This window comes from Pollachius pollachius, assembly GCF_949987615.1.
Source record: "Pollachius pollachius genome assembly, chromosome: 7".
Taxonomy (NCBI): Eukaryota; Metazoa; Chordata; class Actinopteri; order Gadiformes; family Gadidae; genus Pollachius; species Pollachius pollachius.
In genome coordinates, this window is record NC_136940.1 from 7,765,536 (window position 1) to 7,791,683 (window position 26,148).

At 46.7% G+C, this 26,148-nt stretch overlaps 2 protein-coding genes across 4 annotated transcripts in view; both read right to left on the bottom strand.

Moving 5' to 3' along the window:
- Positions 1-13: 13 nt before the first annotated feature.
- Positions 14-7,934, bottom strand: ube3a (ubiquitin protein ligase E3A). 2 transcript variants are annotated; one of them, XM_079739444.1, is made up of 11 exons: positions 7,665-7,934; positions 7,204-7,246; positions 6,470-6,765; positions 4,341-5,581; positions 3,919-4,063; positions 3,397-3,602; positions 2,719-2,883; positions 2,254-2,409; positions 2,082-2,155; positions 1,637-1,780; positions 14-1,459 (listed from the first exon to the last, which is right to left on the bottom strand). In XM_079739444.1, exons 1-11 carry the CDS (start codon positions 7,765-7,767, stop codon positions 1,339-1,341), a joined length of 2,694 nt encoding a protein of 897 aa, XP_079595570.1. In that variant the 5' UTR covers positions 7,768-7,934; the 3' UTR covers positions 14-1,338. The 2 variants fall into 2 exon arrangements, with proteins under 2 accessions (XP_079595570.1, XP_079595571.1); XM_079739445.1 differs by having other exon boundaries at positions 7,204-7,251.
- A 5,507-nt stretch (positions 7,935-13,441) lies between these two features.
- Positions 13,442-26,148, bottom strand: part of atp10a (ATPase phospholipid transporting 10A) — a 41,091-nt gene continuing 28,384 nt past the window's right edge. The window contains exons 15-22 of one of the 2 annotated variants that reach the window (XM_079739165.1): positions 25,058-25,134; positions 23,071-23,196; positions 21,692-21,892; positions 18,586-18,666; positions 17,987-18,091; positions 17,765-17,855; positions 16,360-16,547; positions 15,663-15,949 (exon numbers count right to left, since the gene is read on the bottom strand). In XM_079739165.1, coding sequence (XP_079595291.1) covers positions 15,803-15,949; positions 16,360-16,547; positions 17,765-17,855; positions 17,987-18,091; positions 18,586-18,666; positions 21,692-21,892; positions 23,071-23,196; positions 25,058-25,134 — 1,016 coding nt within the window. In that variant the 3' untranslated portion in view covers positions 15,663-15,802. Of the gene's footprint in view, positions 15,950-16,359; positions 16,548-17,764; positions 17,856-17,986; positions 18,092-18,585; positions 18,667-21,691; positions 21,893-23,070; positions 23,197-25,057; positions 25,135-26,148 lie in introns of both variants that reach the window. The other variant, XM_079739164.1, reaches the window with a different exon arrangement.

Consider the following 26,148-nt stretch of genomic DNA (forward strand, 5'->3'; position numbering starts at 1 on the left):
GATTATAACAAACCACCGTTCAATACGATTTTTTATTTGTATCGTATTTATAATAGTACTTTGTGAACACAAGAGTAACAATCGCGTTGCATAATTGTTTTTCACCTGAGAGACTGTTTAGACAAAATCTAACCAAATTCCTGTCAAACGTAGGCATGTGGGTTTTGAACCACCAAAAGCAACCCGACTTTCAGCACCTTCCATCCATAAGTTCCTTGACTGCCTTCAGGAAATCAATAACAGGGACACAAACCCCACAAAAACCAAGCTTTTCTTTTTGGAAATCGAAGTATAATGTTGCCAAACTGGTAAATTCCCAGTAAAACGTTTAGCGGTAGGTTTACTCCAAAGCGACTCACAGGTGAATACACGTTAGCTGGTACACTAGTACTGTGCTTCAGGGACATGTTCAAGAGAGTCTGTCATAAGAATGATTCACAGTCAAACAGACCCTCTCTGACCGGGGCTGAGGGAACTAGTATTATGCTGTCAACACAGCACATTCACTTCAACAATTAGATTAAAAACTATGATTGAAAGCGTTAAAAAATTGCTCCGTTTTAGATTTTCGCCCTCATCCACGACTACTTTCTTCAGATTCTAACGTTTTCAAATTGAGAATGGAACAAGGGGGTTATAGACAATTAAAACTTCATCAGAACTCAATAATCAAAAAATCATCACATTGATTACAATCAGCACCATGATCGCCAGTTTTGTGTTTTGGCAAATAGTGCTGGTGTAGTTATTAAATAACAAACCAAACCAAATCCACTTCAATTCAATAAAAAAAAAAACAGTTGGAGCACACTGTGTGTATAAGTGCACTTTCACAGTTTCACTATCAAGTTCTATACATGCTACTACCTACAGTAAACACAACAAAAGTGTATGGGAGTTTCATCTCTTAAATACTGAAAATAATTAAACAAAACGCATTACATTCCACAGCGATGAGACACTTGAGTGAACGGGAGTGGAGCATGGGGAGAAGTGGGGTTCTTCAGCAGGTTCAACGTTAATGCCAGTTCTGTTCAGAGCGTTTCTATGTGTACAAGATCGCGGGCCTAAAAGCTGTCCACCCGAGCAGTGTAACTGTAGCCACGCCCTATATGGTCAGTGCCGTTAAGAGCCCGACCATATAAGTCGTGGCTGCAGTTCCGTCACCGTTCCATATATGGTCGTTACCGTAGGTTGGAGAAATCTCCAAGAGCATTATCACCAAGCATCTCTGAGAAACATCAGAGGCACCGCAGAAGCAGAAAAGTTACTGAAAAAAAAGTTTAAAAAAAGAGAAAGAGTTTCTTTTTGTTATACTACTTCATTATCGATCCGTTTTCACAGCATTCCAAATCCTTTGGCGTAAGTGATAGCTTTGAGAAGTCTTTCTTTGAGTTTTTCCTTGGAGGAATATTCCGGAAGCAGCAGCGCATTGAAGCAGGTGTGCGACGTTGGCAGGCTGAAAAAAAGAGCGGGAAGGTAAGGCCAGACAAATTTTGCATACTAAGCGTCTCCACCCCACGCTAAATATGGAAAATTATAACAAGTATACATAGCAAATTTGTTGCTAGTGTGGTAAATAACTTTTTTTTTTAACTGCCACGTAGGATAAAAAAACATCAACAGGGTACTTCACCGATCTGTGTCACAGCCGTTCTTGGCGATTATCATTTTTAATTTTCCGAGGCCACCAACTGGCGCTCGGTCGGACCCGGTGGTGAACTGGAGGAACTGCCTCTTCTGGTCCTCTCCGAAAGAGTGAATGGTCTCCCAGAAGTCCCTGTGAGCGCAGAACAACCACAACTTTAACCAGCTCAAAGATTTTTGAATAATGGTTAATGTTGTAGTTAACATAATCTTAAAAGTAGTTATTTACAGTATGATAACAATACTAAATCTAAATCGATTGTTACATAGGCTTTATGTTACGTAGCTAAGTTGTGACCTAGATGGTGCAGAGCCAAACTATATTATATAGCATAAAGCTATGTTAAATAAGGTGGTCTGTTAAATTGTACCGAGCAATGGAATGTAGATATTTCACATGGTATAGAGAAGATACGATGAAAAAGATGACTTACTTTACAACTTGACAGTCTTTACTATAACCACCGTCGTAGTCTGTTGTTTCTTCAAGTGCTTTGAAGTCCAGATTCTGTTATAAAATACATAAATTACCATGCACATTTTTACAACGATCAAAAGTCAAAGCTGGACACATAAACAACCAGGACGTGATCCAAGAGTTCGCACCCTGCTTCCACAGATGAGCAGCTCCACCTCCTCCGGCCTGAATAGATACTTGAGTGGAGATTCGTTGGTGACCATGAGGAAACCTTTCTTAAAGGCCTTGAATTGTCTCTCCACGCTCTTGTTCAGGATGTAATCAGTGTACATGTCCACAAACTCCTGCAAATGAAAGTACAAATGACAGACCACGCTTATTATTTGTCTAAACGTAGATCCTTTGGTCAGAACTCTATACTATTTAGCCTAAATGATCATCCGGAGGGACTTGCAGTCGCCGTCTTTGTTCAGTTAGATGTTATTGAGGAGCAGGTAGGGGTTCGGGATCATCTTGCTCAAGGATACACTGCCGGTAGGCTGTGGTCGTTCAAACCCATAACCCTATTGGCGTGAATTTGAAAACCCTAATCACTGTCCTAGATTATCCTGCCCTCTTGTTAGGACATGTACCTGTACTAGACTGTCGTGTACCTGTTTGTTGTGGTTGGTGACTGGGATACCCTCGCCTTGCTCCTTCAGGTCGTGGGTGATCGGGTTTCCAAACAGGTCAGTTCCAGAGATCTGGAAGCTGGTCACTATGTCCTCCTCCACATTTCCAGAATAATCCAGTAGTTGCTTCAGGCTCTGGTAGAGGACCTGCAATCGGAGCCGTATCACATACAGTATAAGTGCTATTAATAGGAGGTAACACGTCGTAACTTACGCCACCAGTGACACATCCAACAACACTAATACTCCGATGTGTACTTTCATGGTTACTCAAGGGACGTTTTAAACTATAACTCGAATATATTAGACACAGTTGCCTCAGGAATACGCCTATAACTTGGCTAACTAATCAAATCCCAAGGAAGTAAGCCAATTCAATAAATCCTTTAACTGACTAACTAGGAAGCTGTAACTGATACAGCCTATAGATATAACATTGCACATACAGTATATCCAGGGTCAGCAGTTCACATGTATGTTTAGAAACAATAAAATTAAATGTGCGTCAAAGGATAAGACCACAAAGTGTCACATTTCTAAATAAGGTAAAACAATATCTCGTCCTCCCATCTTGTTATCGCTGCTTATAACCAAGACTGATATTGACTGATACATAACTGAACTCAGACTGTTAATGAACTTTTGGGAATGTTACTGAACTGGGTGGGAATCTGCCAGGTCTGGGAAGGTACCCTTCTTCCCCATGAGCTTCCTGTAGACAACCATGGGGAAATGGACGTCCAGGATGCAGTTGTTGTAGATGGCGAGGCCCAGCACAATGCCAATAAGGCTGTACTGGGCTTCGTTCTCCAGTGAAGACGAATTAAACCAAAACGACCGTGTCTCCTGGTCATATGTGAACATTCCTATGTGGGAAATAACAGAAAACAAGAATGAATACAATTAAACTATAAAAATAGAGCTATTAAGTAATTTAGGTGATGCTTTAGTGATTTATACTGATTCATTATATATGTGGCATTAAAGCTGATAGGGGTTAGGGGCAACATGCAAGGATGCCTACTGGTAGGGGGACATTGGGTTTCGGTCCCCAAACCTTTCAGCTGGGAGCCAAACACTGTCACCACTAAGTAAAATGACTTATTTTGTAAAAGACTAGTTCGGAGATGGAACAAAAAGCAAAAAGAGTAACACATGTAGAACTGGGAGATCATGTCATACCGATGTCAGGGTTGAAGATTTCCTCCAAGACCAACTGAAAGAACTCCTTGGAGACGCCTCCCTCGTCCACTCCTTGCTCGCCCTCAAACTCCACAAACAGCTGCTTCTTCAGGTCCGACGGGTTCTCCATAGAAATCATCTCCAACTGAAAAGTAAAGATTGCAGAAAAATAAATGAAGAAATTTAACAGGGGCCGGGTTTCCCTCCTTTATGGGCCATGACCCAATTTGACGTCTCAAAAACAACATCGATGTCCCAGTCAATGTGTGATCCACATTAGAAGGTTTGCCTGCATCAAATGAACATGCAATCTATTAAGACAGAATGGCAGGGGGAAGCCTTGTTTCCAGAGGTTGAAAACCACGGCTTTATAAAGGCAAAAGTTACGAGGCCATTTGACCTGAGGCATCAGAAATCCCTACCCTCACGAGGGCGTCGTCGATGATGTGTTCCCTGCGCACTTTGAGCTTTAGGTAGGGGTTGGGCTGCTGTCCCTGCGCCATGCTGTAGAGGGCGGTGATGCGGCGCTCGCTGTACATGCGGATCCTGTTGTCGTAGTACAGGCCCTGGCTCTTGGTGACGGCGTTGAGGATGAACGGGCAGCTCTGGAAGGAGAACTTGCTGTCGGCGTCCACCTTGTAGAAGGTGAAGTCCTTGTCCATCTCCACCGCCTCGTTCACCGACTCGTTGACAAAGTCCTCGAAGGGCACCACGGGCCGGCGCACGTCCACCGTCCGCACGCCCAGCTCCCGCTCCAGCAGGTCCACCCGGGGGCCCCGCCGGTAGAGCCGCTCCTCGCCCAGCAGCTCCTGCAGGGTGATCTCGTCGTCGTCCGAGTCCGAGTCGTCGTCGTCGTCCTCGTTGTGGCCCACGTCGAGGTCCCCGCCCAGGACGCTGGCGTAGAACACCAGCTTCAGACACTTGGTGGCCGCCACCACCGTCTCGTCGTCGTTCACCAGCGTCTCCGCGTCGTACTCGTTGCTGATGATGGTGAAGGTGATGAGCTGCTGGAAGGTCTCCATCAGCCGGCGGATGCGGGCGGCGCCCGAGCGCGACCACACCCGGGTGAGCCTGGCGTGGGCCTCCACGGGCAGCTTGCACACCGCCTTGCAGAAGAGCGGCAGCGCCGTCTCCAGGTACTCGGGGCTGTGCAGGTTGGTGTTCTCCATCACCAGCACAAAGATGTTCAGGTAGTCCCGGTTGGTGTGGTACATGTCCAGGTACTCCAGGTCCAGCTCCAGGTTGGGGCACAGGTAGACGAGCGCGTTGACCAGCGACGCCTCGATCTGCTCGTGGGCCTGGAGCCGGTCGTACGCCCGCCGCACCCCCTCCACGTCCAGCGTCAGGTCGTCGTCGTTGGAGCCCAGAGACGAGGAGGCGGTTGCCTCGGTGGAAGCAGGAGAGGCGGCAGCAGCAGCAGCCCCGCCGGTGTCGTCCACCGGGGGCGCTGTCGTCTCTCCCTCTGTGTCAGCATCGACCCCAGCACCACCATTAGCACCACCGGAAGAAGCAGAGCAGGTTGGGGTTTTCCTGAAGCTCTGAGTGAGTGCCTCGGCGCTGCTGAAGACCCGGCCGATGACGCGTATCAAGGCAGAGTAGTCTCCTTCCTCCTCGCAGAAGCCCAGGATCACACTCACACTGTCCTCCGTGAGGAAGTACACGTCTGTACGGACACAGAGAACCATGGGGTTGGGTAAGACCAAATAAGGCATCCATCACCAGACAAAGAGGAGAACCCATAGAGGTACTCAAAATAGACATAAATACATCGATAGCAACACTGGCTTGCCTTATACTTAGATAGAATAACTAAGTTAGCACATCATAATTAGGCCAGCTGTCAGGTCAACGGCCCGGTTTATGTATAGGCTGCACCCCCCATTAGGGAGAAGTACAACTTCTTAACACCACTTGTTATTGAGAGCAAAGTCAACACTTTTGTGTAGATCAGTTTAAAAGAGTGAAACAACACTCCAGCTTCTGTGATACAGAGTGACGTTTTGAGGTAAAACAGAGTGTGTGAAAACGAAAGAAGAATCAGGAAGTGATGGGTTAAGCTGACTCAGGGTTTTGATTCACAACAGCAGGGGTTCCTTGAGGACACCGATAATAATACTAGAAGCGTGAATCTGTAGGTGTATCTGTATTGTGGTCAGTCAATATTATCAGTGGCCAGTATGTTATAAACCATCACAAGCATTAGTGTAATCACAGTCACATTAAAAAGAAATGTCAACGCAACCAGTCGGTCAGCTGAAAGGTCATGGATTCGATCCCACAATTTCCAGAAACTGCCTGCTGTAGGGATCCTTGGGCAAGACGCCCTAACTGTCCACCCCTATCTTCTCCTGAATGCCATGTATCTGAGGTCAATGTAAGTCTCTTTGGAGAAAAGCGTCTTAAGACGTAAATAATAATTAGATCAAGTCCCAGGATATATAGGCATTACCAATCCGGAATGACAATAATAATACCCAAAGCCTAGAATAACAATACGCACCCACAGATACTCTGTGAAGACCTAAAAATAGTAACCGGAATCTCTCCGCACCTGAAAAGGCTTCCTTGGTGGGGAACAGGTCTGAGCTCGTCATCCGGTTGAACTCCGGTCGGAACCCATTGGTGCTGGTCTCGGGCTGGTCTGGGTCCAGGTCCTTCTTCTGCGGGCCACAGAGTTTAGCGTTGACCTTGTACAGCTCCAGAGCCTTGACGGCCGCCGAGTTCTTGTCGACTGGCCTGAAGTGTTGGCAGGAGGCACAGAACTCGTTGGTGCAGTCCTCATTTCCACAGCCGTCTGTCAGCTGGCGAAAGTATCGCTCGATCAGATGCTTCGCCGTCGCCTTCTTCCTGCGACGGGCGGACGTATAGTCAAAAAGATCATTTGTTGGATCATCTACAAAAATGTACTATTGAGGTTAGTCGAAGGGATAACGTTTAATGGGAAACTCCTGAAACACATGTATATGTATAACAGTACGATTTCTCTGTGGTAAGGATAAGGTTAACTTCCATTTATCGGATCTATAGATCTATTGACAGATTGCCTTCAACCAAAAGGGAAGGAATGTCTCAGCCAACGTCCACTTCCTGACCTGTAGACTTCTAGCCAGCCAGTGGTAACTGCAACTGGCTGGTGTCAGTTAGGCCCATATCTAAATAATCATTTAAATAAAGTGTTTGAATGCCATACAATAGTCTAAAGACTTGTACATCTGTTATTACATGTTTGTTGTCGTCATTTGTGGATAATTGTGTGATAATCGACATAGAGTAATTTGGACTTACATTGATCTGGGATAAGACACTCCTGATGTTGTCTTACTGGAAACTGTCCTGAAAGAAAGACCCAACAAAAAGATGAATGCCTAGGGTTCACTTGGAGGTACAGAGAATCGTGTTCTTCGGCCATGCAACTCACGATTGCTTAGAGTCGCAAGTTAAATCGAAAGCAAGAAATCGTGGAAAGAACAAGGCATTCATGGTATGCTACTCTACTCGATTGGACCTGGATAACGAAAGCAACATTTCCGTATAATCCCCAGATGTATTAAATCCACACACTGTCCGTGCTAAATCCACAATAACAAGTGATGTTGCAACTCGAGCAGGGGGGCCAGCTGACATGTCAACAGACCACCATACCCCCAGTACCTCCACGGTGGTTTACCCTGTTAAAACCAACCATAGAACACCATCAGATACAAACGCGGTTCATAGAATTACTCACATCCTCAACCGATACTCACCGATTATCACAAGTGTATCAGGGGTCGTCCCCTGGCTGGCCGTACTGCTCTGTGACTGTGCAAAATCACGTCTTCTGACTGCCAGCGGTCGCCGACGGATCATCGATCACAATAAATGATCTATTATTTTCTGCTTGATGAGCTCGAGGTGTTGACTGCGAGTCTACCAGACAAGAAAACGGAAGGTTAAATGTTACAAGAACATGTGAAACATTGTTGCAGATGAAATAATTTCCAACGCCTCACTGTAAACATAGCGATGTATCCCAGCATGCATCACGGGGCTGTCAGACTACTGACTCCCACACCCATTGCCCACCGCCTCCCCCTTTCTCCGCCTCCTCCCCTCTCGCCCCTCCGTGCACCAAAACACGCCACTCTACACCTGATAATGTATTGTTAGGTAGTCCAATGCGCATATATAAATAAACGTACAATATTTTTTTAGTTTTTATTACTTCTTGAAATATAATTTTATATTCAAATTATTAAAGGAATTGTTTAGAGGAAAATGCCATTAAAACAATAAATAATATGATATAATCCATACATCCTTATTGTATTATTGGGAAACTTGGGAGAAGAATAGTCTATAGCATAACCCTATTTTGGTTGAAAGTGTCTGCTAAGTGACTAGACAGTAAACCTTAAACGGGAAGTGTGTGGATATGTATGAGGATATCAGGTTACACCACAGCGCACTGTGCTCATAGACATGCATGCTTGTGCTGTGTCATCAACTTGCCCATAAAACATTTTGTGGCCGTGTTGGTCTTGACCTCTGACCCCGTCTGTCCGTCCAGTCACGACAGAGGGTGGCTGAAAGGGTGGAGTGGGTTGTGGAGGGAGGAGGGGGGGTTGTGTAGACAGTGGAATGAGGTCGTTAAGTCTGCCTTCTGCGGCCCTCACCCTGAACGACGTGACCCATTATTGTTAAGGCCTCTACACACGGCCTCTAACGTTCAAGCGCACAGCGCAGACGGAAGCTGAACTTTCCTGCATCCTTCTCTTCATGCACCGGGAATATTCAATCCCACGCGGACTGATTCATCTGGTCCATTTTAATTGATCAGCTGAACAAAATATTGTAAAAAAAAAAAAAAACGCCAGGCGAAGGAGGGATAAACAGACCCCACAACGAAAGAGGCACGCTGCCCTCCGAAATGCGGTTCAGTTCCGCCTGTGTTGTGGAAGCGCACCTTGACTAACACCCGAGCAGAACAGAAGCAACGGCGCTTTGCGTGTGCGCTGTAGGCTTGTGTGTGGACAGAGGCCTCCACACCATGAGCTGGTGGTGATGAGGTCACCATCGTGATGGTTTCATTATTAGAGTATCCCATCTAGATTTAGATTGAGCGGACACCTTTAATCCAAAATGAGTGGAACAAGTGAGGCAATCAAGGTATTCTATCAGAATTGGAGTATTAAAATAGTTACAAAGACTCTTAGTAATAGCACTGCAGTCTAGTTTAAAACAATATTGGGAAGAGTGCATGTGTCGTGTGTGTGTGTGTGTGTGTGTGTGTGTGTGTGTGTGTGTGTGTGTGTGTGTGTGTGTGTGTGTGTGTGTGAAACCTTGTCGATACCCTTCCCATGGGCACAGCAGCACAGGAGATACTATATGTGGAATATTTACACTTTTCCCATTTCCCTGATGAGTAACTCTGGTTATTTTCGAACGTGTCCATGATGAATCTGTTGAACGTATAAATAAGATGCACCAATTTTTCTACAGGCTCAATCATAAACAGCGATAATAAAAATATTCTACATACATCAACTCTATTCAAATCCCCAGCCAGCCGATGACAAGGCAGCCATGGAATATTTAATGCAGAGAGACACCGGTCGCAGCTGCCGGGGCCAAAAGACAGAGCAATCACATTCAAGGCCTTTAAATCATATTCATAACCTATAAATCACCCTCGCTACCCACCACACAGTGCAGCACATCGACAAATCTGTGAGACCTGGTTCTGAAATAGGATGTTCTGTTAAATTATGTAGATCCATGCAGATAGCTACGCTGGTACCCCAGAGGGAGAGATGGTAACTCTGCCAGTGTGTCTTTTCCAGAGAGTTCTGTGCCAAGCTTTGTGTTTAACTTCTGTAGGAGGAAGATAGTCTACTCCAGTTACAGCGACCCTTCATTAATCACCAGGTATGTTGATCAGCTGTTACGCAATCAACCCATTCGTGACATCACAAGGGGGAGGAGCATCCACGCAGTTGATAATATGAATTATTCAGTGTACTTATGTAATGCTTTTCAATGACCCTCAAATTGCTTTACAAGGCAATTGTTATTTGGGGTATATCCCACCTTATCCTCTTTCAGTGTGCAGCACCTATACACACATGGATGTATGGTGGTGTAGGCCCATGAAGCTATACAGTTGGTAGTGGACTCTGCCAACTGGTTGATCCATCCCTCATACATCTAGGTGGACACTCGCATGTGTGATGTCATTATAGGGTTGAACATGGAATGTATACATTAATGGATAATCAAGTGACTTAGCCATTAATGTGTAAATTCCAAGTACAAGTTCAAAGTAAGGAAATACTAAGGCACAAAGAGTACATATACGAAAAAAATAATATATATATACACATTATTTTTAACTGAAACAACGGGTTAGTTACATATATTCTATTCTCTATAAACATGAAATATCCCTTATTGATATAAGACTATAATCAGGTTGAATGATTAAGATGCCAGATACAGTTCCCTACAGGCCACTAGGGGTCTCTGTTACCCCACAGAGGAACCTAAGCAGAAGGTAGGCTACAATACTGGACTGCATGTTGTCTTCGTAGATTTGAAAGAAACTTTGTGTCTATGGACAACCGAACGGCCAATTTGCACAAATACTTGCCAAATTCCCATTTGATGACTCGGCCAAGAGGGCAGTATTCAACAGAATAAAAGTAAAAATATTTATAAGGTCAAGCATCAAGCATCTCTTCTGAGATATTTTAAACGGAACAAAATAGTTGCTTCCAGGTAACCCGTTCTTACCAGTTATACTCGTGATTCATGTGTTGTGGACATCTGAACAAAACCCTTTGAAAAAAGATGTATGCTGGGGATTAGATCAGTTATATTGGGGGGTAGTTTTGACCTTTGGGTCACTGGGAAGAGGGACGTGAATTCAACATTAACATACATCACTCAAATGTCTTAAGCCTATAGTAAAGCACCCATTTTTTTCTTCAGATATACAGCATACATGTTCACCAGGCGGACGTTAAGATCGATGGGGGTCGTGGTTTGAAGCAATTGGCCTACAAGCTCACGGAAAGCGGAAGTTTGCTTCCCACACCGTTTCATCGACCTTCTTTTAAAAGACGCCTCCGTTTAACGCCTCTGTTTATACCATTAAGGGTGTATTAACGTGAATAATCGTTACTTAAGATCGGTTTTGGTGGTCCCTGGAAGCAGCCGTTTGAGGATGGGGGGCGGGCCGCTGCGATGACAGTGATTTACCGGTGCAATCACCGGATAACTGCAAACTCCTGTGATTGGGGTGAGGAAACACTTCCACGAAGTACCTGAGTCATTACGGTTCTCATCATTGAATGCCCCTCATTTAGGCCAACTCAAGACCCCCCACCCGGGCGATTTGGCCTGGTTTAGTTTTTCGCTGATTAAGCGTTTCTATGACCACGGCCTAGCGTATAAGATACCTGTTGATATGACCTAGTGGAAATGATACGAAAAAAGACAGGCCGCTGATCCAATTATTTAAGCCACAGAACCAGGTTGAAATGACAGGAACATTGACAGACCGCTGATCCGTTGATTAGGGTGAAACATGGCTAACATGGGTGAAACATGCAGATAAAGAGTGGGGAGGCAATGTTGGGTAAGGCATGTCTGGTAACTTCTGGAGGGGGTAACGTAACACATGGCAGGGTAGAAATGTTGGGTAAGGAATGTTGGGCAACACACGGGGAGGGGGCGGGGCGGTAAGGCCTGTTGGGCAAAACATGTGGAGAAGGCATGTTGAATCCCACATGGAGGGGAAATGCATGTTGGGGTAATGCATGTTGGGTAATGCATGGGGGGCTCGGGCATATTGGGTAAAACATGTTGGGTAATGCATGGTAATTCATGGTGGAGGTAATGCATGGGGGGGATGGTTAAGGGGCCATGGGCTCTACACCTAGTGCAGGGGTTTGGCTCGTGCACACGATGTCAGCGCGTGTTTAATAGACATAAAACGTGATGTCATGCCTACAGCCATCAGAGTGATTTCACAAGTTCGGAGGAGAGGCAGCCGGCGAGTTAAAAAACACATAAACATGTCACACGCGCCAGCCCTCTGAGAGCAGCATCGAACCGGGTTATTTACGAGACATCTCAGGAAATTGAAAATACCTTGGTTTCAGCCTTTCAGAACGATGGGGGTCACCCCGGTTTTAACGACTCCATCCGACGAGGCATTTGTATGACAAAATGCAAATGACTTGCCATTATCCGGGAGCAGAACCGGTCTGGTAGCACGCGCCTGGTCTGCGGGTAATCATAGGAAGTCATCAAACCATTGAAAGAGGGAAGGGGGTCTCGGGAAGGATTTAGGATAATTGATCTTCAGCCCAGCAAACCCCAGGAGCATTACTCATGTTTTTACACATCGTCCCGGGAGATGAATTGGACAGATATGGCCAAAATCAATCCCCCTTTCCATGCTGTGTGTTAGGCTTGTATATTTATTCTGTTGCAGATGAGGGTCAAGCGGTGGCTGATCTCTCCTGGTTGCAAGAGGGAGGAGGAGGAGGAGTGTGGAAATTGCCTTCATCATACATAAGGTCCTTGGTCAAACAATGTGTGGGGCTTCTGGCTTTCTGACATTTGGAGATTGACTTTCTGTTCTGGGCGTGTGAAATACAGTAAGAGATGGTATTACCCTGCAAAGTGAACAGATCACGATGGTTTAAACCCCCCAATGATCCAAATTCAATGGGAAGAGGAGTGCAATGCTGTCAGGGAGTGTGGTTTCGGCACAACAGCGACGGCCAAGTAATGCGTCTTTCGTCACTTTTGTCCCAACGTTTGCCAACAAAACACTTAATCCGCTGTGAGCTGCCTTACCATCCACCCATGGTTGGATGGTACGGCTGCACACAGGCCCGACTTCAGCGTTGGTCAGGGAAGTATGCGAGCCCACGCCCACCACCTCCCTCACAGGGCAGCCACCGAAACATTCATAATAGCGTTCGCCTGGCCAATAGCTCAGCAGGAGAAGACGAACCTCTGCAACACTACAGCATACCCGCAATCCATCTCCCTGGCGCCGCAGACGACCTCTTTAAGGAACTCTGCTTCTATAGGAGAGGCAGCGGTGAGAGTATAGATCTCCAGACAGAGACTCGATTCTCCAGGGAATGAAGCGGTTTAGGGATGGAATAACAGCGCAGGGGGAAGGTACTACCAAGAATAACGAAACGAGATGGAACTTTAGCTTCGGTACAAATAGTCTAGGCCAGAGTGTCGCCAAGCATTTATCACGACCACACACAGTCTGCTTTTAATAGGCTTACACTGTGACTGTGAGGAATTTTTTTAATGCTGAATTATGAACTCATAGTTTCAAATAGTTGCAGCACTTGGTTTTGGTCCTCATTCGTAATTTTTTGACTTGCAGTGATACAATGGTGCAACAATGTTGAAGAGTTTAAAATTTACTTGGAAAAGGAGACCTAATTTGCTAAAAAAATATCACTACTTTTTTTTTTTCTTAAAGCATCTCATTTTATGAAGTCAGGTTTCAGGTACAAAATGTTTCTTAAAGATTTTAGAAATTTAGAAATTGAACAATACATTGGCATTGCACACAAATAACATCAAGGACAGATTTAATCATGATGAATAACTAACAATAATAAATTGCCATATAACACTGATGCAAGTATTATAGCAAGAACAAAGAAAACTTTAATGTGTTCCAGGCCATGGCCAGTTCAAGATCTGGGTCTTCCTTGAATGGAATTTATCATGGAATGTAGCAGTGGGTTAGCTTTGGTTCAACGCTAGTCATGCTTTGGTACAGTACAGAGAGTAAAAATAAAATACAGGGCATTGAACTCCAATAACGACGCGATATACAGGAGACAACGCACGTCAGATAAATATCTACAAACACCAACATCTCTTCAGCCAGCGATGGCCCATGGAACCATCTCAACTTGAATGAACGACAAAAGGTTTCACTCATCTTATCCAGTGTTAAGGCACATGTTGCCGTTGAGAAACTCAGTTTTATATATTTATGTGTATATGGTTCTCTCTCCAACTCACAAATAAGGATGACACTTTCAAGGTGCAGATCTTTGGAAACAAACAAACTATCTTTAGCATACAGCTTGACCGGGTGTTTGTATAGATTTAAAATCATGTTGTGCTTTGGGAAAGTGCCAATAGGAGCAGTATCCTGAATCTGAACACGCCGAAAGAACCAAAAATACTCTGATCTGAAACAAATCTTTCATTTCACAAAACGCAGGCTACTTCTAAAATCCCCGTCTTCGATATTTGAAAAAAAGCTTGTTATGTACTTGCAATTCATTTGAATAAAAGTACTTTGGAGCAGGCAGCAGCCTGAACAGATGGAATGTAAATGCGGACACACACGCACACACACACACACACACACACACACACACACACACACACACACACACACACACACACACACACACACACACACACACACACACACACACACACACACACACACGATATGATATTAATATGATGCTGTAATTGAATGGAGCAACTTTACTCAACATCCTGTAGCATTGGGAACCGATCCATCTTCCAGGCTTATTACATTTCCAACAAACTACATTTATCCTTATTGTTGTTTTACACCCACTATGTGCTCCATCAATATTTCTTTGTGCTCTTAAGTCTTTTCTTGTGGAAAAGAAAAAGCACGTTGGATGGAGAATATATAAAATGGAGAATGTATTAAATGGATCTTGATGTGTTAGAACCGTCCCATACAAGCGAATAGAATTTGGAATCCAAAGAAAAATCGGACAATTAAAATGTAGGAACACAAAACAGCAATGAGACTAAAATGAGATCAATAGCAAAGAGAGTCTAACCCAATCCCAAACGTAATCTCTTCTCTCTGCTATTGGTCGTAAACCGGCGTTGAAAAATAGACAGAACCCAAAAACATAGAATTACGGCAAAAAGGAAAGAAAATTAAAAAAACACAGACCAAACTAAACATCCATAATCTGATCTAATGCCTCAGTATCGCTTGTATTTGGTTTTAATCCAGCGCTTAACTTCCAGAATGAATAGGACATCGTATCAGAGGGAGATGGTATGACTGTTCTTAAATAAAATGCCTGTTCACAAGTACTGAAATGCATAATTAGCTCAGAAATCCTCCAGAATTGAAATATATTGAAGATATTCCAGTTCCTTTTAATCTCAACCATGATCATCACGATTTCGAAATATAAAAGCAAGTAAGTACCTAACTTCGTCTTTATAAAAACAATCCTCTTAAAAAATATAATATATATATCTATATATATCAACTTAAAAAAAAGCTATCGTGCAAAATGTTGAATAACATTAAATACATCCATCCTGGGCAGGGTTTTAAAGCCGGTCCACTTCAGAATAGTCTGCAGCAATAGGCTGCTTGGTCTGGGTCCTGGTCCTGGACTCTACTGGGGGGTTCTCCGGGTCTGACCCCTGGTTCTGCTCCCAGTTTCGGGTGTAGGCGACGCACTGCGACCGTCCACCAGGGGGCGCAGTGCCCAGCTCCACCTCCATCTCCACCACCTCCTTCTGGAGGAGAGGAGGAGTGGAGGAGGCCCAGCCGGACACACCGATGTCCGACCGCTGGAGCGCAGACCGTCCCGGGGAGTCGACGACCCGCGACCCCTCCATGACCCCAGGAAGCCCTTTGGCGATGTCCAGGCAGGACTGCGTATCGTCCGTCGCTGTCGACTGATTGTGGTCCTCTGAAGTCCTAGGGGGGGGATCCGACGGAGCCGAGACCGCCGCATCCTTTGGTATGGTTAGCGTGCTCTGGGCGCTCTGTGGGTGGTCTTTGGGCGGGAAGTATCTAGGAAGGGGGTTGTTGAGGGAGGTGAAGGCCGTCTTAAGGCCGAGGGGGTCCGAGGTCGAGGCGAGATTGCCCAGGCTGAAGATGTTTCCACCGTGGGTCTGGCGCCAGATTCGGTCGAGCTGTCTGCCTACTTTGGTTGGGCTGGGGAACAGGGAGCCCTGGCAAGCCCGGTAGAAGTATCTGGAAGACGCAGAGAGAGAGAGGCAGCAGATCCTGTACAGTTACTATTTAGTCAGCATTTAATCCAAAAGGTCTAGAATATTAAGATACCTTCTCATGAAGGGGGCAGGTAGGAGTTAGGAAATCTTCCTCAAGGATATATAGATGGTACCCAAAATGTATTTTGTACGGATTTAGCTTCTCCCTCAAAAAATTGACATGCAGACAATTTCCAATATTATATTTTTCTTATATGAAATAACATACTGCAGAATATGTTTGACTTTTTATTTTTTATTTTCTTGAACCAAACAATTGTAACCGCTACAATGTCCCCCCAAGGGATGCATAAAGTCCCTCAACTAAAGTGTGAATCAACTCCAGCCGTTAAAAAGAGACCCGGACCGATTCCCTGCCTTGCCCGTGGGTACCTGGGAAGCAGTGCGGTGACGGGGGTGACGAGGCAGAGCAGGTAGAAGCGGGGGTCCATCAGCAGCCTCTGCAGGGTCCAGTAGGGGTTGGAGGGGGCGTAGCAGGTGGGACACGACGAGTTGTAGCTCAACGCCACGGCGAAGAACAGACACGCGCTGAACACGATGGAGGCCCAGTTCATCCACGTCTGGGAGGGGGGAGGGGGGGGGGAGGATGGAGAGAGAGAGGTGAGAAGAGAGGGAGTGAGCAAGAGAGATCGTGTGGGAGAAAGGAGAGAGAAGAGACAAAGGATAAAGAGAGACATATTAAAGAGAGGGAGGGTAGATGGAGAGAGAGAATGTGGGAGTAAGAGGCACATTGGAAAGATGAGAAAGGTAAACAGAGAGAAAGAATAAATGGACAAAAGAAAGAGGTAGGGCAGGCCGAGGGGATAGAGCGGGATTAAGATGGGCACGAAAGAGAGGGAAGGGAGAAAGAGGGAGAAAGAGAAATCACCAAGACAGATTTGATTACAGACGAGTTTCCTTCCAGCCTAGTCAGCTCGGTCACACACAAACACCCGGGACAGCAGCGAGCAATAGGAATAAATAATACATTATACATGATTCAGTTACTCAGGAAATTCCACTTTCCCCCTTCCCCCCCTCGGTTCACCTCCTCAACCCTCTTCTTCCTCCTCAATTAGGGAGTACTTCTCCCAGGGCTCCGTGCCAGGTTTTCCCGGTCAACCGGAGGGTGCATCCGGTCTGACCGCTGGACTTCTCGGAGTTCTGCTGCCTCTAGCCACCCTTGCAGCACTCTCGGGGGGGAAAGGGAGATTCTCCCGTGCAGAGCAAGGACCTGCCAGCCGGGGGATTTACGGTTTCAGCCGCAGCAGTCGTACGATGGCGGGGGGGGGGGGGGTCGTACGTTTAAAAACACGGCTAGCGCCCACGTCCGCCCCGTAGAGCAATCTTTAACCCATTTGTGCCGGCTGCTGCGCGGCACAAATGGGTTAAGATAACTAGGATAAATAAATGGTCCGATTGGGACACACCACCACACAGAAGAGTACGGAGCCTAAACAGGAACAGGACGTGTCGTAAATATTTTGCCTTTAAACCCTTTGAGACCGTAATGGAGATTAAGGGCTATACGAATAAAGTTGAATTGAAAAGGTAATTCCCCGCCTTCTTGACGACCTCCACCTAGACGTCTCAATGTGTAGTGCCCTTGTGTAGCGGGGGTGGAGGCGTGATGGAGGAGGCGGTTTCTGGGTGGAAGGGAGGCTAGAGAGCTGGGTAGAGGGTGATGAGTTCGATGGAGGGGGTGGTAGAGGTGGATCGAGGGGGTAGCTGTCTGGGGTGTTATATGGCATCGACAGCTGCGTCTCCATCTAATCAGCCGAAGATATTGTAGTGGTACCCATGCGACTGAACACGCCAACAAGTTGGTCCGCATTCATTCTCTGAGGGAGGGAGCAGCGGGAGGAGGAGGAGGAGGAGCGGCCACGTTTCTGTTGGGACAGTTTGCGGTGTTCAGCACATGGGTTGATGCGCTGAACTGCATGGAATACAGGCAGGATGGAAACATTGGCAGAGTTCGCTTGCTGAAGGTCAGAGGGGGGCTTGTTCCCCGGTGTCTTACCCAGGTCTTGGTCTCGATGCCCAGGTGCAGCAGGATGGTGATGAGGGCCAGCGTGGTGATGGGGGTCCCCCACGTAAACAAATCCACGTCAGAGTCAGCATAGGCCTAGAGAGGGACAGGCCGAGAGAGATCGAGACAGAGACACAGAGACCAAGAGACAGAGAGAGCGCGAGGCAGAGGGAGAGAGAGACAGAGACAGAGACAGAGAGAGAGAGAGTTAGAGAGTTACAGAATTACACAGAGCGAGATGAATATTGAGTGTGTGGGACCGGCCAGGCACCGGGGTATGGAGGAAGGTGTAGTGTTAGTACCCTGTGATAAATCATTTATATCTAATGTAGTTTTTTGCTGCATTGTGCACAAACTCTGAATGGCAGCTTTACAGGGTTTCTGCTTTGCTGTTCACCACCTGGACTCACACAGTCCCTGCACACTCACACCACTCGCCCTCCTTCAACACACACACACACACACACACACACACACACACACACACACACACACGCACACCTCTCATCAAATCATGTACGGTCTTCAGTCAGGTAGATCTTATTTGTATTTGTTTGCGTGCTCTGCAGCGCGGCACGGAGGGAACTCACGAAGTAGGGGATGAAGAAGCAGACCAGGCTCTGGTAGAAGGCATCCATCATGTTCATCCAGAACATGTATGGCTTGTACTCCTGCAGGACACACAGCTTAGTACACACAATGGAGATACACACACAATGTAGTCGCACACACACACACACACACCTCGCTGGCTGTGGATTAATCTTGCGTAATGAATATATTACTTATACGGATGAGTAAGATGCACTATTTCCCAACTCGACTTACAGTGAATTAAGGACTTCAAATAGCAGCTAGGGGCGTGGGCACACCTTGCTCAAGGATGCCTACAGGTAGACTGTTAACATCGGGATTAAACCCAGAACCTTTCGGCTGGGAGTCAAACACCCTAGACCACATATGTCAATATCAAGGCCCGCGGGCCAGACATGGCCCTCCACGACTTTTAATCAGGCCCGCCAATAAATTCTGACAATCAATCTAATGTGGCCCGTGCGCTGGTGTTTAAATTTACGTCCATGACAATACAACATTGAAACACAGGAGGCGCTGCAGCGCTCCACTCCCACGCTCCACTCTCACACTCTCACGCAGAGACAATACAAACAACGTAAATGCTATCTGCCTTTCCAAAGGTAGCTAGCTAGCATAAACAATGGCCCAAAAAAGAAAAGTGGACAATGAATATCGACAATTTCAAGAAAGATGGGAAACAGAATATTTATTTTGTGAATTCAAAAAAAAGCCAATGTGTCTCGTATGTCAAGAGGCATTGGCAGTTTTCAAAGAGTATAACCTTCGGAGGCATTTCGAAACGAAGCATGAGCATTATGGAAACATGGACATGGAACAGCGGCTGCAAAAAGTCAAAGAATAAAAATGCAACCTTCAACAACAGCAAAACATGTTTACTCGCATCAACAGTCAGTCTGAGGGAGCTGTGAAGGCAAGCTTTATAATAGCGGAGGAAATAGCAAGAGCATGTAAGCCGTTCACAGAGGGAGAGTTTATTGAAAATTGCATTGAAAAGGTATGCGATGTTGTATGCCCCGACAAGAAGCAGGCATTTGCAGATATCAGCCTCTCCCGAAATACCGTGGCTAGTCGGGTGAATGAGCTGGCCTCCGACTTACAGATCCGGCTAAAAACTAAAGCCAAGGAATTTGTTTCGTATTCGTTGGCTGCAGATGAGAGTACAAACAGGACGGACACTGCCCAGCTTTCCATATTCATCCGGGGGGTGGATGCTCAGTTTTCCGTCACTGAGGAACTTTTGGATTTAAAATCGATTCACGGGACAACTACTGGACAGGATATTTTCACACAAGTGGAACGGTGCATCAACCAATCAGAATTGCAGTGGAATAAACATGTTGGGCTGACAACGGATGGTGCACCTGCGATGTGCGGGGAGGTCCGTGGTTTGGTTGGTTTGGTTCGAGAGAAGATGGGGCGCACGGGAGGAAACTTGACAGCCTACCGCTGCATCATCCACCAGGAAACCCTCTGTGGAAAGGTGTTGGGCATGAGACATGTAATGACAGTTGTAACCAAAACTGTGAACTTTATTCGTTCACAGGGCTTGAATCGCCGGCATTTCAGGGCACTTTTAGAGGAGGAAAACTGTACGAGGATGTGCCATACCACACGGAGGTGCGCTGGTTGAGTCGGGAGAAAGTGTTGCGAAGATTTTATGATACCCGCGTTGAGATCGCTCGTTTCATGGAAAGCAAACAAAAGGTCATCCCCGAGCTTGAGGATGAAAAGTGGCTGAGCGACTTGGCGTTTATGTGTGACGTAACGGAGCACATCAATGCCCTGAATGTAAAACTCCAGGGACGAAAGCAGCTGATCACTGAAATGCGAGACTCAGTAAAGGCGTTTCAAATGAAACTGGGTCTATGGGAGGGCCAGATGCGCCAAGGCAACTTGGCTCACTTTCCTACTTTCCAGTCAGTCAGTGACACAGTCACCATCCCATTCCAGACCAAAGTGTATGCTGACAAACTGAACACACTCAAAGCGGAATTCAGCAGGAGATTTGCTGATTTTGAATCACAGAAATTCAACCTTGATCTGTTCGCAAATCCATTTGCAATTGATGTTGACACTGCACCTGAGCACTTGCAGTTGGAACTCATTGAATTGCAATGTAACGGTGCTCCGAAGACCCAGTACCAGTCAGTTGGGGCTGCTGAGTTTGCACCTCTACTCCCTGAATCAATGCCACAGGTCGCCTTCAGGCTGCACGCATCATGTCTGTTTGGAAGCACCTACTCGTGCGAACAGATGTTCTCCCAAATGAAACTGAACAAGACATCTCACAGATCCCGCCTCATAGACCAGCATCTGGTCTCGATATTGAAAGTGGCCATAGCAAATGACATTAAGCTTAGAATAGACGAGATCATTTCTAAGAAAAGGTGCAGAGTGTCTAATAAGAGTTTAATTAAATAGCAAGCACAGTGCCTATTTTGCTTAGGTTTGGCATTATAGGACCTATTGTTGTCGTTTCAAGTTTCCAAAGTAAGCCATACAATTTGAGATATGACTTGTTGCATTGACTATTTTGCTTTATTAATCAGTTTTGCTGGTAACAAAGATATTTTTTGTTTGTTAAAGACAAAAGTACTGTGATGCAAATGTGTTTTGTTTAATTGAGAAGTTATTTTATGCAAAAAATAGTTCAGCATTTGATAAATACTATTTTGCTTTTTTAATCAGTTTTGCTGGTAAAAAAGATCTTTTTTGTTGTTTCGTTAAAGACAAAAGTACTGTGATGCAAATCTGGTTTGTTTAATTATGCAGTTATCAATACAAAAACCTTGTTCAGCACTTGATAAATACTATTTTGCTTTATTAATCAGTTATGCTGATAAGAATTACCCACACACGGAAAAACTGTCTGGCCCCTGATTTTATTCACAGCCCTCCACATGGCCCTCAGTGAGTTTGAATTTGACACCCCTGCCCTAGACCACTGGACTATCCAGCCCCGCACAAATGATAGGCCTGACATGGTGTCTTCAAACAACGAGGGCTCCCTGTTAGTTGGCAGAGGGACAATTCAACGTTTTCAACTCTAAATGACGCCACGACCTCGGCGCGGTGAACCCAGACGCGGTCGCTTCCTACCTCCGAGTTCTGCCCGTTCATGTAGAGCTGAGGTAGGGCCTGCAGGGTGCGGGCGGACACGTCCTTGTCCAGGGTCCCGGTGACCAGCTGGGGGAAGGCGGAGAACATGAGGTTGAAGAACACCAGGTACCACTGGTCCACCATGGAGGAGCCCGAGAACCCGCAGTAGAACTGGAACCAGAAGATGAGCGCCACAAACATCTGGGGAGACGGCCACCGGGGAACGGAGGAATCAACCGGTTAATGGAGCAAATCGGTACTTTTGTAGTTAACCATCCATTCATTATTCATGTAATCAATTCATGAATGAGTTCATTCGTAGATGGATGACTATGATTGATGGATGAGATTGAGAATGAAATAATCAAATCATTGTTTAAATTAGATGGAATAAAGACATAATGGACGGATAGATGGACAAGTTAGGGAAGTAATGGATAGGAAAAATGAATGAATAGATGGATGAAATCATGGACGGATAGGTAGCTAATTTACTGACTGAATGGATGAACAAATGGAGTGAGTCGATGTACAGTCAGTAGATAGATTTATGAATGATGAATTACTCATTATGAAAAATGGGTGGACGGATGAATGCACAGTGTCTGTCTGTCTGTCTGTCTGTCAGTCAGTCATCGAGCCACTTAAGTATCCCGAGGAAAGAATTCATTGCGCTTTCTGATTATTTTGTTTTTCGGCTCCAAGTGTATTTACTTTAACCAGATTGCAGCTAGTCTGGCTTCCAGGGCGGGGGAGCAGGTGCCATTACACTCAAGTACACATCAGTACTACCATTACATCAATAGTACTACCCCGGGCTGGAGCTTCCACAAAGCAGGGTAATAGCTGTGATCTGTGTGCTGCTTACTGCAGTGTAAGTGGTCCCGGTTCCACGACGGCTTGATGCAGCAGAACAGTCTGATTCTGCTTAGGACTCATGGTATAGAACAGAAAGAAACAGTTTGCTCGCTCCCCGCCCCCCCCACAAAGAAACAACAGGGGGTCTTTTACAGAACATCCCAGAATGTTCCTCTGCTCTCTGTGAAACAGCCACGTTTCAAAAGAGAAAAGCCAACCAAAATGTATTTAAAGAATAATCCTCTTCCCCATGTAATCGAATAGAACAGATCCGTAGCACTCAGAAAGTTTGCCCACTGCTTTGAAATTTAAATGTTGAAACATGTCTTCAATAACCGGACTCCTGCCTCCATAAAGCACCAAAGGGATTCGAGTTTCAAGGGTGCTGTTGGAATAAACTCGCCCCGGAAACACAAACCCTCTAACAAATCGTCCACTAGTGAGCATGTAGGAAGCAGAGTGGCTGGAGAACCTGGGGGGGGGGGGAACGGTAGAAGGGTCAGGGCGCCAGAGGAACTCACAGCGTTCTTGTAGAAGAAGTAGAGAATCATGTTGGCCAGTCTGGAGTAGCACCAGTGTCCATGGACCAGGAGCAGTTTCTGGAGGTACTGGAAGCGCGGGAGGGCAAAGTCACTGGCCATGACCGCCTACACAGAACCAGGAAGAAACCCGTTGGTTGGGTGCCAGTCGATGTGGGTGCTAGTAGATCTGGGTGTGGATGCTAGTAGATGTGTGTGTGTGTGTGTGTGTGGTGTGGGTGCTAGGAGATGTGGGTGTGGTGTGGGTACTCGTAGATGTGGGTGCTCAGGGTATGGGGTGGGTGCTAGTTGACGCGAGTGTGGTGTGGGTGCCGGTAGATGTGGGTGTGAGGGTGACTGGCGGGTGAGGGGGGCGGGGCCTGTGACGCCCCGGAGAGAGCCCGCGGCAGAGATAATAACAAAAACTATAAATAAAAACAAAGTTGACAAGAGCAGCACTTTTGAAGGGGCATTGTTCTGCTGTGGTCCCCGGAGAACCCAGCCCCAACCCTGGAGCCCGCAGGTCTGAACCGGCTGACTCTGGTCTTATCCGGACGCCCCTTGTCACCCGGACAGAGCCGCCGATGAGGGGAACACACTGACGGGGGCTGCAACCTCGCGGGGGGACGTCCATCGCGGTCAGAATATCGTTTTCACAACTCATTTATCAGGTTGATCTCCACTCACAAGCCGTCTTTCCTAACGCCATAACCTGGGCTTGTCGTAGCGATGAATCCCCCCCCCCTCCCCCGCTTGTCAACCGCGGGGTTGGCGAGGGGTGGAGGCGGGGATTCATCGCTACGACAACAGACGGAAGTCCCCCGCCTCCGTTAAGAGACCCGATGGCGTGTCTCGCCCGAAAAGCACACTCCCTTCATCACGGCGCCGTTTTCCCGCCGCCAACCATCCCCCCCACCGGTGAAACACAGCGGCCGTCAGACCCAAAGTGTCAACAAGAAGAATACGTTCGACGCCGCGTCTTCGAGCCGCTTTACCTTCTGCTGTGCCCCTAATGGACGCGTTTAAAAAAAAAAACGTGGGGAGCGGGAGAGAGAGAGACGGGCGTGTTAATCATACCGGGGCCCCGCCCTCGGCGTGCAGGAGGAGCGGCCGGCGGCTCGTTAAGACCGGCGGTTATTAACGATGACGGATGGGCCGCCGCTGCTAAGGGACAGGATGCACAGTCTTTAAGCAGATGTGCAGCACAGCAGCGCCCGGCCGCCTCTGAGGGGGAGGCTAATTGGACGGCTCCATCACCGCCAGGAGCGGGCGCCGTCCCGCTGAGTAGTGGGCGGAGCTTACCTGAGCTCTGGAGGGGCTGCGGAAAAGGGGGGGGGGGTGGTGGGTGGGTGGGCATGGCAACCTCTGAAGAGAGTTGAGGGGCAGGGCAAGGGCTCTTGAGGCATTGCTGGCCGAGGCTTGAGACGAAGGTAGAGTTGTGGTTGGACGTCGACGCGACGCAAGGGGGTTCACGGACCCATTACGTCCTTGCCGACCCTCCTTGCGCGAGGGCCTGACGTGCGCCTCCCAGAAATAGCAACCTTGCGTCGAGGCGACGCAGCAGCTAGGATTGGTCCGCTCGCTAAAACCCGACGCAGAACCAAAACAGGTTCACGACTGAGTTGAAATGCCGGCGTGGTCGTTGCGTTGCGTCGATGTGGCACCATAACTAAGCCTTAAGGATTAACGTTAGCAGGGTGGCTAGAGAGGTAGCCTGCCCCGCGCTGCAGACATTCAGTGTCTGATATTTCATGGCGGGGAGCGTGGATGTTTTCTAATTTATGTGCGGGTGAATGACACTGTAGATCACATGGAGTGGCCTTAGTGCGTAGGAAAGCTCTATGTAAATGCAGTTCATTCATTTTCAGACTCTTTAGCACCACAGGGTACACACAGACCGGACTAAACTCATACGTAACCCACCAGACTCTTACCCAAGAGTCAATGTTTCAATCACCCTCTCGCTCTCTCCCTCTCTCTCTCGCCCCACCTGCATGCCCTCCTGACCCGAGATGCCGACGCCCACATCCGCCACCTGGATCATGCTGACATCATTAGCTCCATCACCTGATAGAGACAGACAGAAAGACAGACAATGCATTCTTTTATTAAAAAATTAATAACGATAATAATAAAATGAATAAGCTAGCTAGCCTCAGATAGCCATCGTAGCCCTAGACGTGGGATAGCGTGGTGGCGGTTCAACGCTAAACAACCGTTTCCATTACCGGTAGCTCTTAGCCGCTAGTTGTTTGGTTGGCAAGACCGCTTGGAATCAGACGGACCAGAGTGTCCCCAAAGCCAGCGGAGCTGCAGCTGTGTAAGTGCCCTAGGCCTTAGCATTCCTTAATTTCATAGCATTTCAGGATCGCTGCTATTTATGGCATGTCAGCCAATAATCTTCGATCCCCAGAAAACCAAAAGCCATTAAACCATCAGGGGCATTTTGAGTGTCTGGCCAACATGCAAGGTTGTTTTGCTGTACAAACAAACAAAGAAAATCCTGATAAAACATAGCAGTAGCATATCGCCAGCCATCTCTATTATCTCTACCACTAACATAGCAGTCGCATATCTCAAGCCATCGTTACTATCTCTAACACTAACATAGCAGTAGCATATCACCAGCCATCTTTACTATCTCTAACACTAACATAGCAGTAGCATATGGCCAGCCATCTTTATTATCGTTAACACTAACATAGCAGTAGCATATCACCATCCATCTTTGTTAGCCCTGCCACGCGGACATAGCAGAAGCATGTAGCATATCTGTGCAAACATCTCTATTCCCTCTCTTCTCTGCATTGCTAACACAGCAGGAAAAGGGGAAAAGCGCTGGGAAGGCAAGAACAAAAGCCCTACCTGACTGCAGGAGGACACTAATAAATCTCCCGGACTCAGAGCATCATAAGTCACACTGCTGTCCTAGCACACACACCACATACATTACACCAGCGCATCATTAAGCCCCAAAGTATCCCCCTTTTAAACCCCTTTTAATTAAACACTGCGGTTAATACTTTATGTGCACAAATGTGTCGGCATTACAAGAGCACAACATTTATACTCAGCCACTGA